This window comes from Megalops cyprinoides, chromosome 16, assembly GCF_013368585.1.
Source record: "Megalops cyprinoides isolate fMegCyp1 chromosome 16, fMegCyp1.pri, whole genome shotgun sequence".
In the NCBI taxonomy this organism is placed as follows: domain Eukaryota; kingdom Metazoa; phylum Chordata; class Actinopteri; order Elopiformes; family Megalopidae; genus Megalops; species Megalops cyprinoides.
The window spans coordinates 4,237,184-4,255,920 of NC_050598.1; the positions used below are offsets into that span (position 1 = coordinate 4,237,184).

The 18,737-nt window shown below is 42.4% G+C and overlaps 1 protein-coding gene across 1 annotated transcript; it reads right to left on the reverse strand.

The window, feature by feature from the left end:
• Positions 1-290: 290 nt before the first annotated feature.
• On the reverse strand, positions 291-16,900 carry LOC118791321 (transmembrane protein 164-like). The gene is made up of 6 exons (XM_036548637.1): positions 15,669-16,900; positions 9,199-9,248; positions 5,993-6,059; positions 2,596-2,674; positions 1,830-1,930; positions 291-542 (listed from the first exon to the last, which is right to left on the reverse strand). The coding sequence occupies exons 1-6, from the start codon at positions 16,104-16,106 to the stop codon at positions 342-344; spliced, it is 936 nt and encodes a 311-aa protein (XP_036404530.1). The 5' UTR covers positions 16,107-16,900; the 3' UTR covers positions 291-341.
• Between the last annotated feature and the right edge of the window lie 1,837 nt (positions 16,901-18,737).

The window sequence follows — 18,737 nt, forward strand, 5'->3', positions numbered from 1 at the left end:
TCTAACGACAAAACAGCTCGATCGCAGCTGGCCCCAGTCACTGTCGCACAGAATTGTCTACACAAGGCTTCCTGAGAGAAGGAAAACGGAGTCACTGTCCTCGAGTTCTTCAGAACCGTATTCAGAAGAGAATCCCAAAAATAAGCAGCTTGTGGAGAACATCATCGCCTCCCCCGCCGCCCTTTTCGGTCCCAGCATCTCCCAGCGGATCGACACACAGGTCTAGCTAACCCTGAAATCAACTTTTAAAACTTAAATAAAAGCTAAAACTCTGGGTCAGCTGGGCTGGGCATGAGGAGTGGGGGCGCCGTGATGCCGGGCGCAGCGGGGGTGGGGCGCGCTCAGTCTATCTTCTTGCTGTGGAGTCTGCTCAGCAGGTGTGCGCAGGTGGGGCCGGGGCAGTGGAAGAGCGCGGTCAGCGCCTTGCCGTGCGCCAGCGTCAGCAGGGTCTGGTGGCCGGTGGCCCACAGCCGGTACCAGGGCCCGTAGAAGGGGTCCGACACGGCCGGGCACAGCATATTGTTGAGGTTCACCTCTGTCACCTGATGGGGGGAGGGGGAAAGGGAGAGAGAGAGAGGGAGAGAAGGAGGGAGAGAGGGAGGGAGAGAGAGAGAGAGAGGATATCACAAAGCCTGCAGATGGTCCATAGAGATTATTCAAAATTCTTAACACATTTAAAAGTGGAGTTTTTTCCATTGTAAAAATAACCTCTATGAGGAAAGAGAGGGGGAGTCTTCAGATGAAATGGGCCAAGTCTAACGCGGATCTAAAGCAGCATTTCCCAAACCTCTCCTGGAGGACCCCTTGTCTTGCATGTTTTAAATCTCTCCCTGCTCCAACACAGTTGATTTAAATGATCAGTTTGTTGTTATGCAGCTTCAGGAGTTCATAACGAGTTGATCATTTGAATCAGCTGTGTTGGAGTAGGGAGAGATCTAAGGCTGCATCCGAATACTCAATATGCACTAACTTCGGTTAAGAACGTACTACCCGACCGTTACTGTAGTACGTACTATGAGTATGCGAGCGAGTAGTAAGGACACCATTCGGACGTACTCCGCTGCCATCTTACCTGTCTTTTGACCCGGATGTTTAAATGTTTACATGTTTTAAAAATCAGTCTGCTTTACTTAGCTGACTGTCAACCTGAGGTAAAACGAAAAGCTAACATTATGTAACAAGCCAATTGATTTGTTAGCTTAACCAAGTTGACTACACCACCATCTTCTTTCTTTTTTTCCCGGGGAATTCTTCTTCAGTTATTCGGGGTCCAGCTGACTTATGGGATAGTGTAGTGTGGTACGCTTACTTCAAAATTTCAACAGAAGTAGTAGGTCATCCGGGTACCGTTCGACTGCTATTAAATGCCTACTAAGTATTTGGACACCCTACGGATTGTGACATACTGCTTTTTGCGTAATTTGTAGTATGGAAGTATAAGTATTCGGATGCAGCCTAAAACATGCAGGACAGGGTGTCCTCCAGGAGAGGTTTGAGAAACGCTGATCTAAAGGAGACCCGTGGGACTGACACGATTGCCTGTTATTCCCATTGGTCGACGGGGCCAATGGGTGACCAGTACCATTAGTGGAGGATAAAATTTATCAGAAACAACTGAACTGGCTTCTTAAACAAAAACGCACAGGCAGGTGTGTCGTTTCATCATTAACACCTCCAACAGATAAACCAAGGAACACAATTTGGCTAATGGGTGGAGGGGGCAAGGGTAATGAGCATGGTGTGCTCTACAAATGCAATAATGCAGTTGTAGTGCTGCGTTGTTCTAAAATATGCCCTCAGTGAACAGGAGCCTGTGATTTCTGCCTTACCAGTCCAAGGATCTGCAGGAAGGTGAAGTGATAGAGGAACAGGATCCCAGTGGAGAGCACAGCCCACCACATATCCCCCAGAGGCTCCGGCTTATATATCCCTGCAACAGAAACCACAGAACCTCTACCTTAGTTAACTCAACATCCAGAGTTCTGTGATGTTACGCATGGGTAGCATAGAGGGTCAACAGAAAGATTTATATACATGATTGCTGCAGTGGTAATATGAAGCACACAACAGAAAGACTGGATAAGTAATCTGTATCCACAGAAACACAGGTGGGGAAATCCTACATACACCTGTCCTGCTCAAAATAAACACCTGTATTTCTCTTATTCTGCACTGTGGATATGATCTCACCAAATGTAAGGGTTGCAGGGCACTTATGAGGCCTACTCCCAGGCAGCAAGGCCAAATTTTGCAGTTGTAGCTGCAATGGTTCTCCATTGGGTGGCAGTATTGCTCCATATGCACTTTCACTGTAATGACATGCGCCAGTCTCCCAGCTCTGGCAGATCACATGCTGTGAGTCTCATTTTTACCAGACCCTGCCATCCCTTCTCATTCCCCAAATCAGTGTGCATCTGTGTGTATCTCTTACAGCCACCTGACCAAGGAGGAATATCCAAGTAAAACACGACTTACCTGGATACAATTCCAACAGAACTTGGATTAATGCACAAATGTTTAGCACAGAGAAGATAACCATAAAACAGACCCATTAAAATACCCATTATGAAGTGCATACCCCTGCCAGACACCTACCGCCTTTTCTGAAGAGGTAGATAGGCACCAGGTACAGCATGCAGTGCTGGATGTAGTACACCTCCTTTTCAAAGGGGAGCTGAACAGAACATAACAGAGCAGAACATTAGAGTGCTTAATAGAGCCACCTATGGAGGACCACTGTAGGGGAATCTACAGCAAAATGTGAATGTGCTTTTATCAGGTTTCACCACATTCTACTGAACAAGACATGCAACTGGGGGGTGAACAGTCATACTTTTCTGTCTCACTTCACCCCCAGTTAAATCATTTAAACCTGAGGTTCTTTAATCAATTATGTACATTACTTTCATTGAATAGCTGGCCTACATATAATTATTTTGCCATCATTAAGTGCTGGGGGTATTTTTTTCCTATTCTTAACCAACATTATGGATTCAGTGGGTGATGAAAATTATGGAATATTACCTGTATGAAACAGAAAAAAAAACATAAGGCTAGATAAATTCCTTGAAATAGCTCGTATTTAAGGACAATGTATCCTGTAGTGTCATTTCTGGAACAGGTACTGGTGCCCTGTTTCTGTGTTTACTAATGGTTACTGTGTTTATTAATGGCTACTAGGTTCAATGAAGAAATGTGCAGCTGCCAAAAGGAGCATTAACCTTCCCAGGTATGTATTGGTTTAATAGTCAAAGAAGTAAAAAATAAAGTCAATATTGTGGTCCAGCCAGTAAAATGGAAGCTACTGGCCCTATGGCAAGTTTGTAGTCACAATGCAGTAAAAATAGTCAAGTGGATATGAGTGTATGAGGGCAAGGGGTGACTAACGACTTCAAAAAAAGCTGTCTGACTCCATATCTTGCACTTTCCCCAAAAATTGCTGCTGACAGTATGACTTTAGTGAACTGTCTCCTTTCATCAGTTCCCTTTTTAACTAATTCTTTGAACACAAAGCAATCTTTTTTTTAGTACGAGGGACAGAAGAAGTGCTTCACAATATGTATTATTCAATGAGGAATGCTGGGTCCAAGAAGTCATTGATCCAGTGGCAGCTCTGAAGAGGACAAGGTAGCATATCCAACACATAAAGATAAAAAAGGCAGATTACTTACATACACTCACTTATTTTGAGGCACACAAATGCTCTAACATGTTTTGGCTATCCAGTCTTTATCACGCTCTGATACCTTTTTCTCTTTGAGCTACCATTGGACCAGTCCTTATTTTCCACCAATCATAATTAATGGCAATGTAAGAGAGTCAAAGAATCAGTAACTACATTAGAGACAGCGGGCTGTAATTAGACAAATTTGCACAAATGGTGACAAAGGCTCTAGTGCTCATTCCCAGCATCCCTGTTCCCATTTTCTTTTTAATCTGTCCACGTTTGATCAAGATCTAATTTCAGAGATTGCTGGATCTAGCTACCTCCAAACTGCAATCCTGAAGCTGACTCCTTTAAGGAACTGAACAGCCAAAATATGCTGACAAAATATGGAGACCATCCTCACCATGTCACAACAAGAAATGCATTTTGTGTCCCATTTTGTGACCATTTTGTAATGATGATAAACGTCTAGCTCAAATGAAAGGCCTTCATCCACAGTTAAAACTCGCCCGTGCAACTGGGAGAGCGTGATTTCCCTGCCTCAGATAACTCTAGAGAGACAATGCAGTTGTGCAAAGGGAGGGAGGGGTCAGAGAGGATTATGCCACAACAATTCAATCATCTCTGACAAAGAGCAAGCATAATCCAGTTAGGAAAAGGAAAAAAAACACCCTTGCTTCGAGCCTGTCATATCCAATAACTGGGAGTACTACTGACGAGTAAAAGGTCTTTCTTCTGTTCTCTCAGAGTCTAAGCTGGGAGTCCATGGTGGCGGCAACGAAATTCAGAGGCAATTCACTGTCAAACATCCTGTGGCCTTAGGGTGGCCAATGGCCTGTATTTTCCAGCAAGGACAGGAATGTTGTGCATTATGCACTTAATGACATATTCAATGACAATCATATCAATAAATTTAAAAAATTCCAATTCCTATTTTTTTTCTCTCTTTGCTTTTTTTCTCTCTGCTATATTTGCACAACTCACAACTCAAACTGGCTGCGACAGGCCTCTATGGCTGGATAGCCCCCCTGCCCAACCTCTGTGCATTCCCCTCAGTTTACCTCAGCTTAGTTTGGCAGATATCAGTTGCTGGCAAGTTGGCTAAATATCCAGTATAAGCTGGCTGACATCGATCACTTTGAGGTGCGTCTTCGAGAATGAGAGTCTATCTACACCACTGGCACTCCCTAATGTTACGGCCAATAATGTCAATATGCTGGTTGTCATGTTGTAACATACCTCAAAATGTCCCCCTAACTCATTTTAGGAGGGCAAAAAAGCCCCCGTGAAAAAATTTATTAATAGTTATCCTACCCTGGTGCACACATGAGGGTGCTGCTGCACTAACACTTGTTTCATTGGACTGAGAGGAAGCCTCCCATTAAAGAATTCAAATGCTGTCACACCAAGAGTTTCCCATGCAAAAAATAATACATTGGGAATATATTTTAGAGAATATATATTTTTAGCTCAGTAAATGTATTTAAAATGTAAATTTTAAATGTAAATTATTGCCATTTTGGTATATTGCAGTGTATTTCTAATTTGTATTAATATATATTTCAGTCCAAGAATATGTTAGAAATATAATTACAATACAACAATATATTTAATTTTCACATGGGTTGGCAATAAATACCACATCTGCAGCGTGGTATTATACTGCATTATACTGCTGGTTCAGGGGTTCAGGCACCTCATACTCACGTACTGTCACACTCACTTGTAAGCTGCTCTGCGAAATGGCGACATGTAAATGTAATGCAGATGAACTCTGGACACACAGCAAGCACTGCTACGGCACCATCGGCAAATGCGGACTCTTTGCTCAATTGAGAACCATGTGCTGCCTGTAAATCACTGTGCAGAGGTGTCTGTATCGCTGTCATTTACTGTGTTAGCTTAAGCCATGTGTTCCTATGAAAATTAGCCTGCCGATGATAACTATTTAAATAAATGTCATCAAAAAGGATCCTTATGTTCAAATGGGTGGCATTGAAGGGCGTGTTAAACGATGACAAACAGTCTGCTTATCAAAAAAATAGCACAGAATGCAACAGGGGAGTATCTTAGCACAAACACGCTACCCTCCAGTTCAAAACACATCCACATAATGCTCCTTAGCCTCTCATTCATATGAATCATTGCAGCCTACTTTCTTTGACTGTTGAAGAATGAAGTTTGTCCTGCTGCTGGTTGTGCATATACCACCATGCACTGTGCTTAACAACAAGTCAAGCTGAACCAATAATTACAATAAACTGTGGCCTCTGAAAGCCTATTCCTTTCTCTTCGGGTGGCAGGAGGGGAGCGGAATGGACTCACCAGCCTGGTGTTGACCACAGGAAATAGGAGAGCCAGCAGGGCGCCGTTCAGCATGTGGACCTGGAGCCTGGAGAGAGGGGCCACACAGAGGGGAGGTGATCATGCTATCACCCCAGAATGAAGCTCTGTCCCTGTTACTGTCTCTGTTGAAAATCTCACCTCGACATTTGCCTTCCAAATCAACCAATCTGCCTTCCTTACTTAACACAGTATCCGGGAGTTGCTCTAACAGGGATTTCTTCTTTTTTTTTTTAATTGTGTTTCAAGTGTCCACACAAGATATAAGTGGTGCACCTTCTCACACGCACCATTAGCGAACAGTAAATACACACAACAAAGATAGATATTGGGAATTAAGTTTGTGGAGAAGGATATTGAGCGGAAAACCAAAATATAAACAAAGCACTACTACAGTGCAAGCAAAACATGAAGCGATACAGATAGGAATACAAGGCAAGCAATTAAGTAACAAATAGAGTCTGCAGGCATATATATTTTGAAATAATATGATAAGTAAAAAACTGATAAAATGAGGCAGGGAAGGAAAGAAAGGTTGGAGCATAGGTAAGGTAAGGGAGAAAAGAAAAAATTGTAAAAAGGGATAAGGGAGAATGTTATTATTAGGATGCTGAGATATTTATAAATAAAAGCATCGGGTTCCACATATTATCAAATATGGACATTTGTTGTATTGTAGACATTGTAATTTTTTCCATAAAAAGATGATAAATAATCACTTGGTGACAGTGATTTACGGAGGTGTTTCCCTTCCTGTTTCAGTTTTGTAGGATGCACCTCTTTGCTCAAACAAATCAAGAGGAGTTTGCTTTGGTGGGGTGGTAGGTCAAGGTGTGTGAAGTGGGTGGCCTTGGTCTGACAGGGACTTCAAATACAGTCATGTGCCACTTAACGTCCATTCGGACAACGGCCGTTCGCATATACGTCCATAGTCCCATAAGGTTATAATAAAGTTTAAAAATTGCAGAATGGGACGTAGCAGGTGTAAACGGATGTAGCGAAAGCAACGCTTCCCGCACGCAACACGTGTATCTCATGTCTCATGGAAATAAGGCAATTGCGCTGCCAGGCGTATAATGGTACAGTACATAGTATACCATACACTGTATATAGTATGGTGTTCGCACAATGTCCAAATCACATAACATCCTATTTCACAGGTATCGTGGATGTTAAGCAATGCATGGCTGTACTCACTTTCAGGAAATGAATACTTTACTCTTCCTGAACATGTTTGCTGAAGTGATGGGATTTTTATTTTCTTTTCAAATTAATTTTCTTTTCAAGAATGAGCATCAGCAGTCCCTGAAGCCTCATCACATTCTCTGAGCCAATCACTGCAGGGCTGTTACCTCTCAGCTCTCTCTCTGTAGTACTACATTCAGTGAGGTACACTGTAAGGTGTATGTCTTTTCTGTGTCATTTCATTTACTGCTCTTACACAGGATTATGTGGTAAAAACATGATCTTGTCAATTGTGTAAAGTGTGTAAATTGTGTAAATGGTGAAAAAATGCACAGCCATCTCGGTGGATGTCAATCACTACCCCGGGGATACATAAGAAGACTGAGCCATGGGCCACTGTAAGAAGCGTGAGTGTGGAATGATTTTTACCTATTCCGCAGGAACTTGCTTGATTTGAGCGGGTTTGCCACGTTTCCAGTGCGCCTTGCTGTGCATTCCACAGGTTTGAGAGCTCACCACTATTGACTACCATGCTCCAGCTGACCTACGTGGTGGCCTCCCTGAAAGAGCTTTAGATCTAATCCATTTACTGCTCCCACAAAGCAGTTAGGCTCCAAATCCAGAACACCACCAGCCGGCCTGAACGGATGTTCTCACAGTGAGCATGTCACAAAGAAAACCGGCCTCAGACCTGGACAGCTCACTGCTTCTGGTTACTGTTACACTTTAACTTGTTTACATTTCATACTTTAACTGTATACTCTGTACTGTAACTATTTGTACTTTAGCCATTAAGCTACTGTTAAAATTTTCTGCATCAATTTCCCACAATCCAATGGTGAAGAAAAGCAGCAAATATGAATGTTCTTGATGTGCAAAGCAGTGAAAACAGGTTACATCCAGCTGGAACCTCATCATAAGGACTGAAAAATCACATGACATTTCCATGTTGTCATTCAGCAGAAGCTCTTATCCAGAGTGGCTTACAAAGTAAGAGTACCGTGTGTGTTTAATCAGAAATGTTTACTTTTTAATAGACTGTGCTCTCTGCCACAGGAGGGCAAAAGATACATGTAGATTTCCAGAAATGGCTAAAACCAGACCTCTCTCCCCACCCAAGGAATAAAACATTGGTCTGTTTTTCTGTACAAAGCTATTATTGGGTTACTCCCTTTATATCTTTGTTCTTTTCTAAACAGATTATGTCATATCTATGGTCTATGTTGACAGGCATTGTTATCTTTCACTGTTTCTAGGGTAAAAACAGAGATGGGAAAGTGGTTTTTACACATAATACACCTTACACATGGAATGCTTCCGGAAAGATACGTAGACTGGAAGAAACTGTATCATTGTCAGAATGTAAGATCTTAATAGACAAAAATACAGATACCTGTAACTGTTTTTAAGGGATTAACAGATAACTAATGTTTGTTGTATTATTTTTGTTTTTGTGTGGCTTACATGTACCTTGAAATGTAATGCATTTAGCCACGTCTCTCTTGAAACAAAGAAGTCCGTTAGAAGATGTTATTATTGATAATAACAATGTTTCACTTCCCTTTCATTTTGAATGCAAGTTTTTAAAGTACTTTTTTCTTCTTCTATTGCTTTCTGAATATGAAGAATTCAGAAGTGTGGCATTGGTAATGCGATTTCAGAAGGGCTCAATTATGTTGAAAGCACTTGCACTTGGAAATAAAAGTAAAGAAAGCAGACGGGGGTTGTGTGCATATTTTTACAACTCCAAGCATGCCAGCAGGTTGTGGTAAAGGCCTACCTTTTTTGGAATAGGCTGACAGCCTTTCAAAAAGTGACCAAACCTGCTACTAATGCCTCATACCGCAAATGGCCGCTGGATGATTTTCAGTTAAACTGAGCGCCTTTTGCTTATTTGAGAGGGGGAGGTGTTCATACAGCCATGTAAGGCACAGGACAACGTAGGAAGATAAATTTTGTAAACTGACTGTGGGTGCTGGGTGTGAGGCAAGGGGAGTACTCACCGGAAGATTACCAGCACCGTTTTGCATGGTGGGCAGGCCAGCAGGAAGATCTGCAGAGATGAGAAAAAGAGGAAGCTTGTTTAGACAGTGCTGTGTGGCAAGCTGTGGCAAACCACTCTCACTGAGCTCAGCCCTCACCCAGCCCTCCAAACACACACAGAAAAAGAGGAAGCTTGTTTAGACAGTGCTGTGTGGCAAGCTGTGGCAAACCACTCTCACTGAGCTCAGCCCTCACCCAGCCCTCCAAACACACATGGTCTAATGAGACCATGTGCATTCTCATTTAGACCACAGCTCACCATTCAGGCCAAAATAATCATTCCTACTGATTATATACTGTATCCTTTTCATGATGTCATTACAAGCATTTTTTTACATTTTTTTTACATTACATTTATTGTCATTTGGCAGACACTCTCATCCAGAGCAACGTACACAGTGCATCTAATAAAGTTGCACAAACAGGACACCATCAATCGCACATGAACAAGTGTTAGTGCTAAACATAGTGCTGAGATCACAAATGTGTGCCTAGATTGACATGTAAGCGCAAAGCAATATGTACAACGTGAGGACTATCATACCACACACATGCAAGTATACCTCCACATGTTCAGTATGGCCACTTGGACACTCGTTCAGGGAAAAAAGATCACCCTAAAATCTTATCTTTGTCTGAAATTGTATTGAAAAACACTAATGTTCTGATTCTGCCCTGCGAATAGTAAAGCGTAACGCTCTTGGGAGCCGAGTGCATTTGCAGAGGAGGTGCACTGTTCCTGAAAATAAGAAGGGAGGAATATCGTCTCCCACGAAACCTGCATGCACGCCATGTGTAGAACAGTCAGGCAGCCCTGCTGTCCACTGTCACACTCAGGGTGTATGGGCGGCTCTAAATTTGACGCACTTACTGCAAATGAAGTGCAGTTTCCCCTCTTCCCACACAAGAGGTCCAGCAAATGGGAACAAAACCAATGCACCACATGCACTTTTGGCAGCTTTGGCGTTTGTCGTTCTGAGCTAAGCGTCTGCTTGTGGTGTCAGGTTGTAAAACCTATTTGTGCTTTTTTTTCATTTCCAGGGCTAAATCTGAGAGATGTGCTTATCTGAAAGATGAGGGTGGAGGCTGCGTGGATCAGCTAATACACAAAAAGGAAAGCTGACAGAGGAAGGCCAACGCTGCCACAATAAAATTACTGTGCCACCACTCACAAACATACTCTCTGAATCTCATTCTGAATACCAAAAAAACATTTTGACATTTTCCAACATACACTCAAGTGGCAGGAAGTCTCTCACACAGAAGTGGCAGATTAAACCCGTTGTGGATTACCCTGCAGGAGTGAACTCACTGACTTAAAAGGTTCGCTGGGAAAGCATGGTTCTTAGATGAGCTGACATGTTGAGAAGTCAGAGCGTTAGAGTCATCATCGGCCTGGTCCTGAGGGAACCCCTCTCCCAGCATGAAGCGAGCTGGCAGATGGAGATGCCTCCAGAGATGCCTGGAGCAGAATCTGAGTCTTTAATTAACATGCTGAAACTGTTCTCTCTCACTCTCTCACTCTCACTCTCTCGCACTCTCTCTCTGCAACCTTGACAGAGCCACAGACAAAGAGCCTATGTCTGCCTATGACCTCTGAGCACTACAGGTTTGTTAGCTGGCCTGGATGGCCACTGAATTACGCCTGAGGTCTACTCTGCTGAGAACAATAGAGCCCCAACTTAGGCGTTTCCCCTTTGCTGGCCGGGTCCCGGATGGCACTGCCCCCTATAGTGAGGTCGCCAGCTGGCAATCGCTGCCCTTCCTCTAATAAACGGGCACTTCCTCTAAAAACAATGGGGGGGACTGAGCTTAGCTAGAACCTATTTCCTTATTAAATGACCAGTAAGATAGTAAACTTGCCTCTGGCCTTTGGACAGGACATAACCAGAGGGAATTGTGAGAGATATGTTCAGAGAATTTTAAAAAACTGCAAACAGAGAAATACAGAGATCTATTAAACTGCTGATGTTAAACAGCTGGTTTCTCAACTTTTCAGTGTTTAGACATTTCATCTATTCTGTTATGTTTAAAGTCTGTGAACCGAGTATCTCTCATTGTTTACCAAGTGTAGCCTTACATAAGATGCCAGTGTGAATGCATAAACAGAAAGTGCTTCAATGAAAAAGGTTCAATTGGTGTCTGTGTACAAAAAAATATATTTCAAAGCTACCTACCCCCACCTCCCCCACCCTTAACTCAAAATCAACAATTTGTACACCATTATTAGGGTATTTTAGGGTAGTGTTTTTCAGTTCTGAGCAAGTTCCCTACTTCCTTGCGTCTCAGTGAGTATGCAGGTTGCGCTGAATGGATCACTGTAATATGCATATAAACACTCCCAAATGCAAAACATTGGGCAGCAATCCAGAGGGATATTTTTCCCTTCAATGCTGCCTCTATGACCACTGTTTAAGTAAGCAAATCTATCTGAAACATCACAGAGGGATACAAAAGTTTCTTCCACTTAATAAAAATGTATAAAATTGTAGCATGCCACACACTGAAACAACTCTTCAGGGCAAATGTACAATTATACAGCATTTCATATTTTATGGGTGTGGCAATGTGGCTCAATTCCTTGGTGGGGCAATGCTGCTGTATCCTTAGTCACAACCTGAACTGACTTGAACTTGAAGCTAGATTGCCTCGGCAAAACATACACCTGCATGACTCGATATCATGTAAAAAACTGTAAGCTAAGGAAGTAGCTCTGGACAAGACCGTCTACTAACAAATGTAACGCAAGTGTACCGTGTATTGTTTGCATACTGACGATATCTGAGAGCTATTTTGCCACATGATTTATCTAATCATGGGCACGAACCAAATGAGCGTGACTTCATCGCCCTGACGCGTTACGAGGTTTGAGCAGGCTGGGAAATCTGCGGGATTTACATGCGCATGGCTGAGCCGCCCGACAGGCACGCATACCCCGCGACAGTAGTGTACAGGGTCCTTTGTGCTACGACAAAGTATTCTAATTTTAAGTTATTTATTACCGTTTGATTACTGTTACCGTCTCCAATCACCCCGCATAAGTGAACACGCATAATATCCGAAAATTATTAATTATACACAGACGGAAAAATAACGATCAGTCATTCACGTTATCGTGTCTGTGTAAACGCAAAGATTGATCATTAACGTATTGTTTTCTGTAACCTGTCATACTAGCCCCTTTAAAAAGTTTTATTCACATACTCTGCTGATTTGACTGGAAGACGTGGTCAGGCCTACAGTTTCCCTTTTGCTTGCCACTCAGTCTATTGTGTGTGCCTTATAAAAAATACCTTATGAGTTCAATAAATAGAAATGTAAAATGCCTCTGCAGGCAATAACCGAAGCTGCCGTTCTTCTGGGATCAGACACTGGCACTGCAATGCTGAACAGGTATTTCCACAGCAGATGCAAACCACACTGTGGTGCAGGGCTTTGGGGGAAGGAAGGCATGCAGGTTTTTTTGGAATATTGATTGAATGTTTTGGGGTTTAATTTGACGATTGCACATTAGTGACTGACTGATGTGGTGAAATGGCTTTCACAGTTGCATAAGCACTTCACCTGATTAGACGGGGAAGTGACTGGGTACAGGTGATGGGGTGGCTTCATCTGGGGAATGACAACCTGTCATGTTGCAGTGACTCCAGCCTCCAACCAGCCAACAGTGGTAATAAAGCTAATCAAGCGGACTTGGGGGAAAAAAACATGTAATAAATGATTAACATATTTTTTAACGCAAACATCTACACACTGCCACGACACACCAACGTAGCTGGCCTGCACTCGCCTAATATAAACACACGCTCCAAATACTGCAGATGGAAAATTACAACGTACATTTCACTTCCATACAAGACCAATTATACCACACACTTTACTGTGGACGGTTACAGCACACTCTAATTATTGCACATGGTTAATGTGCAGAGCAAGGTGACACAAGTCTCCATGTATATCACTAAAAATGTTTTATCTCTGACTCAACCTTCTGTTGTGATATCCTCAAGCCAATTTTACAAGCACTTCCTGAGATAAACCTTGGTTAACGAAACTTTGGACAACAAGGCTCCTTCATAATGAAGCTAACATTTTTTAAAAAATGATTAAAAGGGTTGTATTTGCTGTACTGAATGTATAAGTGATGTTTGTTCAAATTAGCACTGTCAACATTGAATATCATGTTCTACTGAGTAGAAAAGACCATGAACTTATGGCAGCATGTCAGTGACAATAAGTAGCAATTACAGCCGTAGCTGAGTGAGATGTCAATCTTAATGCATTTTAATAGAAACGAAAAGAAACCCAGACAGTTCAAGCACATGCTAAGCTTAGCCAACATCCAGGCACAGTATTTTTGTTTAAATGGATAATTCCATGTCACAGTAATTTATGCATCATCTGCAGGTTCTTCAGCTGGCAGAAGAGCATGAAGGTATTTAAATGGAGTGCGAGAAACATGTTGGTTTGAAGCCCGTTACCGACACAGACGAACAACCCCACATTTCCGTGTAAATTAAATTCGAGTTAGCATCAGATCACCAGATGTTTCTATATCTTAAAATCTACATTACGATTCACACTTGCTCCTTTGGAGTGAATTCTGCCTGGAGATCATACGATCATGTTTAATGCTGCTGACTCCACAGAAGAGACCAATTTCAGTGGAAGGGGGCTGGCACTTCAGAGTTGAACAGAGAGCAGCAGGCCATATTTTCTCCCTTCTGAGATTAAGGAGCATGGCCTACTGTGCAAACCTCAGAGAGGGAGTCTGCCAAGCTCTGTGCTTACCAGCCACCATCCTTACAGCATGGGGAAGGGGCCCTCCTCACACCCGAGCCAAAGTTTTTCCGCTGTATAGCTAAACCTGCCAGAGGTAACTGAATGCCACTGACACAGAAAAGGCCGAACAACCTGGCAGGATTTGCGTCTGTCATCTGGCCAGGACACCAAGAGATGGAGCTGTACCTCACCAAAGCTCACCTAAGCTGACAGCTGAACAGCAGAGCTAGAGTGGGTTTGTTTGCAAAACCAGAATTTTGAACTTTAATGTAATATCAGTTCAGTTTCATGATATTCTATACCTCTTTAACACCATGGCAAAAAACCACATGAACAACATCCCAAATAAGAGAATTTTGCCTTAGTAAATGTTAGGATTGGGGTTGGGAAATCTGATCCTAGAGCAGCACTGAAAATTGAGTTCTGTGCATGGTGCCCCTGTGCAGACAAAAAGTGAGAGTCTTTGTTAGTAATTGACTAGCAGGGAAGTAGGCTATTGTGTTTTTAACAATCTTAGAGAGTGGAATCCATTTTATTAAATTCCTCATTTCTGAACAGGAGCTCCTGCAGCACTGGCATTCCTGTGATTTTTTTTTTTTTAACATGGGGCAGGGGTCATTTTTCTTTTCTGCAAATCAACAGTTTATCTTATCTCCACATAACTTTTCAGATAGTGTATCTTTACATCCAGGTAGAACAGGAGGGGGCCATAAACAAGACACCATAAACAAGACACCATGTGTTTTTTCTTCAGTGCCATAATGAATTGACTTTGTTTTCCAACACAAGCAGTTGACACAACGTGACCATGAAGGAGATGGATGGTTAACTACATCTGAGCATTTTTTTTGGTTATTACACACAAACATGAACTTTGCTGTGCACAATAAAAAATGTTCTCTAGAGCACCAAACATAATCCAGACCTATTTCTCACACAGTTCGCACGTTTCTGTTTTATTTCAACAGCAGAAAGTGGATCTCTGCCCGACGTGATACTGGGCCACGCACAGCTATTCATAAGCTCAGGGTCCGAGTCTATTTTTGTAGCATGTGTGGTCTGTAGTTAGCTAAATGTTAAATGGACAGTGCTCCATTCAGCACGACGCTGAGTGACAGGCTAATTAGGTCTGAGCACCAGAGAGAGGGCGGGGGCAGGCGTGAGCCCTGTTCGTGGCAACGACAGCTCAGACGCTGCCATGGCAAGTTCAACAGACGTCTGACTGCAAACCCAAATCTTGCGGCCGTATTTGTGCGTTTTAAACCCCCTTTATATGCCTTACTGAATAGAAAAGGTTGTGCTAAGTCTCTCTGCCTTCTTGATGTAATTAGTGCAACCCATACTCATAATATAGACATGTTTTTGTCCAAGATTTCTAACTGGCTTAATCGGAGCAAACCGCATGTCTACGTCAAATATTACCAGGGATGGAAAATTAAATGACAATGCAAGGGCCGCCAGCTCAGATTCATTACAGATATTGCGAATCATCCATCAGTAACAGCTGCTAACACAGCAGTACAGCTGGTGTGGTTTACCCAGAGTTGTGAGAGACTGGGATGATCTAAACACACTGGGATGATCTGAACAAGGTTTCGGTGTTTTTTTTTTCTGAGTGTACTATGGCTATAGGAAGGGGTTCTCGTACCTGTATCATGGTGACAACGTGACAGGGGTTCAGCAGATAGATGACTGTCTTTGTGGCAAACTTGAACCCGACCTCCACCCCAAAAGTCAAGCACAAAGCCACAAGCAACAGGTTCTTTCCCAAACTGTCTTCCTTCGTATTTCCGCTCTTCTTAGACGTCTCTCTGAGCTCTTTGGAACTACTGATTTTTCTTACCGCCAGCGCAATCTCTATGATGGATATCAGAGTTATGACAAGGCTCTCTCCAATCCGCTGTTTTGGAGTAAGGAAGGCCGCGCATTCGGGGCCCCCGTTCCCCTCGAACTTCGGGTCCACGCCGCCGTATACCCAGTCTAAAAGACTGTAAATGTTGTATCGAGACATGTTCCTGTTCTCGTATTGGAAAAAGTACGAACAAGACGGTATGAAAGATAATACACTAACTTCTTGGCGAAACATCAACTTGTAAATTCCCCCCGGCAAAAAAGACGTCTTTAGAAGGAAAAGTAAAAGGTACCGGCTAAATCTGTGACGCCCATCTGCGGTGGTTCGCTCGCTCTGGCGTTCCACTCGCACGGCGCATCATTAATGATGTAAAAACAGTGGAACCACGGAGCGTGTTGCAATCACAGGTGTTGACGGGGGAGACCAGGAAGAAGGCGACGCAGAAAATACTCTGTAGTTAGCTGTCTAACGTTCGAAGATTCGCAACAGCATGAAAACATGACAACGAAGTCCTGCCTTTCCTGTGGCCAGCCAGCTAGTTAATGAAATTTACGTAATTAAGACAACTGACATCCAAGTGATCAGTGAAACTGATCGCTAACAAGCTTGCTGTTAAAAAAATATACATATATTTCTGACACCGTAGCTACCAGAAATAGCCCAGCCGGGCGTTTTGCAGATATGGCACGTGTAAGAAAGCAAATTCCACAACGAAACACGACTTCCAAAACTCATTGGGAATCCTACAAGAATAAATGTTTTTCATTCTTGATAAACGTGAGAAAGGGCCTTCCGTGCGAGACGCACCGTTCCTCTCGGTAGCAGTTTGTTCGCGGGTTGATAGTGTGTAATTGTGTCTCGCTAGCCGGCTCGTCAAATTCCATCAACGTGTGGAAGACGAACGAGCCTTGATCCGATAGGATACCGGCTACTGTGCATGTCCATGTGCTCTGTATAAATTATCCCATGGCCATCTTTGGCTAACGTACAGGACGTTCCCACAGTCTTGTCCACCCGAACACAACGAATTTGTTACTCTATTACCCTCTATCCATATTCATGAACACCTCCGTGACGCTCCTTAAGCGCACCCAATTGGATAACACTGACAATAAACCCGCCTACAAGAAGTTTGCATTAACCCGATCAGTGCCGAATGAAACTGAACTGGTACAAGAGAAATGATTTAAATTAGCCTATCCTTTATTTAGTAGTATTTAAATTTAAAAGTATTTAAAAGTATTTAGCCTAAATACTTTTTCAAAGTATCCTGTGCAACCAAAAGTGAAGTGTTCATCTTTTTAGGAGAACAACTTATGGAACAGTACAATTGTGTTTCATAGCTGGCTGTTTAGCTACCCACTGCACTTCTTTGCACAACTCCAATTGTGACATCTTTCCAGAATGCAAAATAATTCAGGCGTGTAAACGTCCTATTAAATGATTACTTATTTTGTACTTAATTTCTCGCGTAAAGATCGGCCGTTGCCCATGGACCAATAAATTATCCTTGGACATCTTGGGCGTTTATTTCATTGCACCATGGATATTTTCTGCACCAGTAATAGAGAATATATGCAGTGTATTCTATAATATACTTATAATGCGTATAATATAAAGGTTGAGATAAATTTGCATGTTGTCATTTATCAGCTATTTATAGCTGTTTAAAACAAACTGTACATTACATTATTTCCATTTATCCAACTTACATACAGTAGGTTAGGTTTTCATCCATTCATAAAGCTGGATATTTTACTAAGGCAATTCAGGCAGTTGCAGGTTAAGTACCTTGCCTAAAGGTAGGACAGCAGTGCCCTGGCAGGGAATCAAACCAGCAACCTTTATATTATGAGCCCTGCTCCTTGCTACTATGCCACACTGCTGTCTCTCTGCATACCGTACCTTAGAATTTGAACATTGCGCAAAGAAAGTGAATCACATGATACAACTGAATGAAAGCTGTTGTATCCCCACACTAATGTTATTAATAACATTAGTGTTATAACATTATATTATTAATACTGATTTTATGTGATATGAAAATGGCCTGGCCTTTAATTACACCATGGGTAGGTGATGCATTTTTGTACATCCAGCCACAGAACACAAGTTGTAGGCTCTCTCTGAAGCAGAACATAATGGCTCAATGAAAGTGTGGAGTTATAAAATCTCTCAGCAATTTACCATATTATATTACATTACAAATTGAATGGATACACTTATGTTCCATTGTGCTGGAAGTCAGTCTGGATAAGAGTGTCTGCTAAATGAATGTAATGTAATGTAATTAATTTAGCAGATGCTCTCATTCAGTGACTTCCAGCAAAAGAGAACAGATGTGTATCCGTCCAAGTTATATATGAGCAACAATGTCAGACCCGGCTAACAACACTCCCAGATTAGCAAGTGCACGCACAACACCGTTCAAGCACTACCACAAAATAACTTTTGCTAATCTGAAACTAGACTGTCTAGAAAACTATGGGAAGTCACACAAATACTGCCACATATCTCAATGTCATTAAATCCCAATATCCATCACACATAGAGATACTACAAGTAAATAAGTGGCAAGTAATACTAGTGCAAGTAGCAAGTGCTGGAGATTGGGGATTTAAGGGGAACCAAGACGCAATCTGAAGAGGACAATCTGCTTCAGAAGATGGCCAGTGATTTTACTGTCCTGACCCCCATAGAAAGCTCATTCCACCACTGGTGGACCAGTACAGACAGGTGAGAGGAACAATGCCATGGGGGAGGCGACAGTCAGTTACGTAGTGATCTGGCTGGTATATATGGTTTGAAGACTGATTGGATATATGATGGGGCTGTCCCATTCATTGTCCTGCATGCCACTACCAA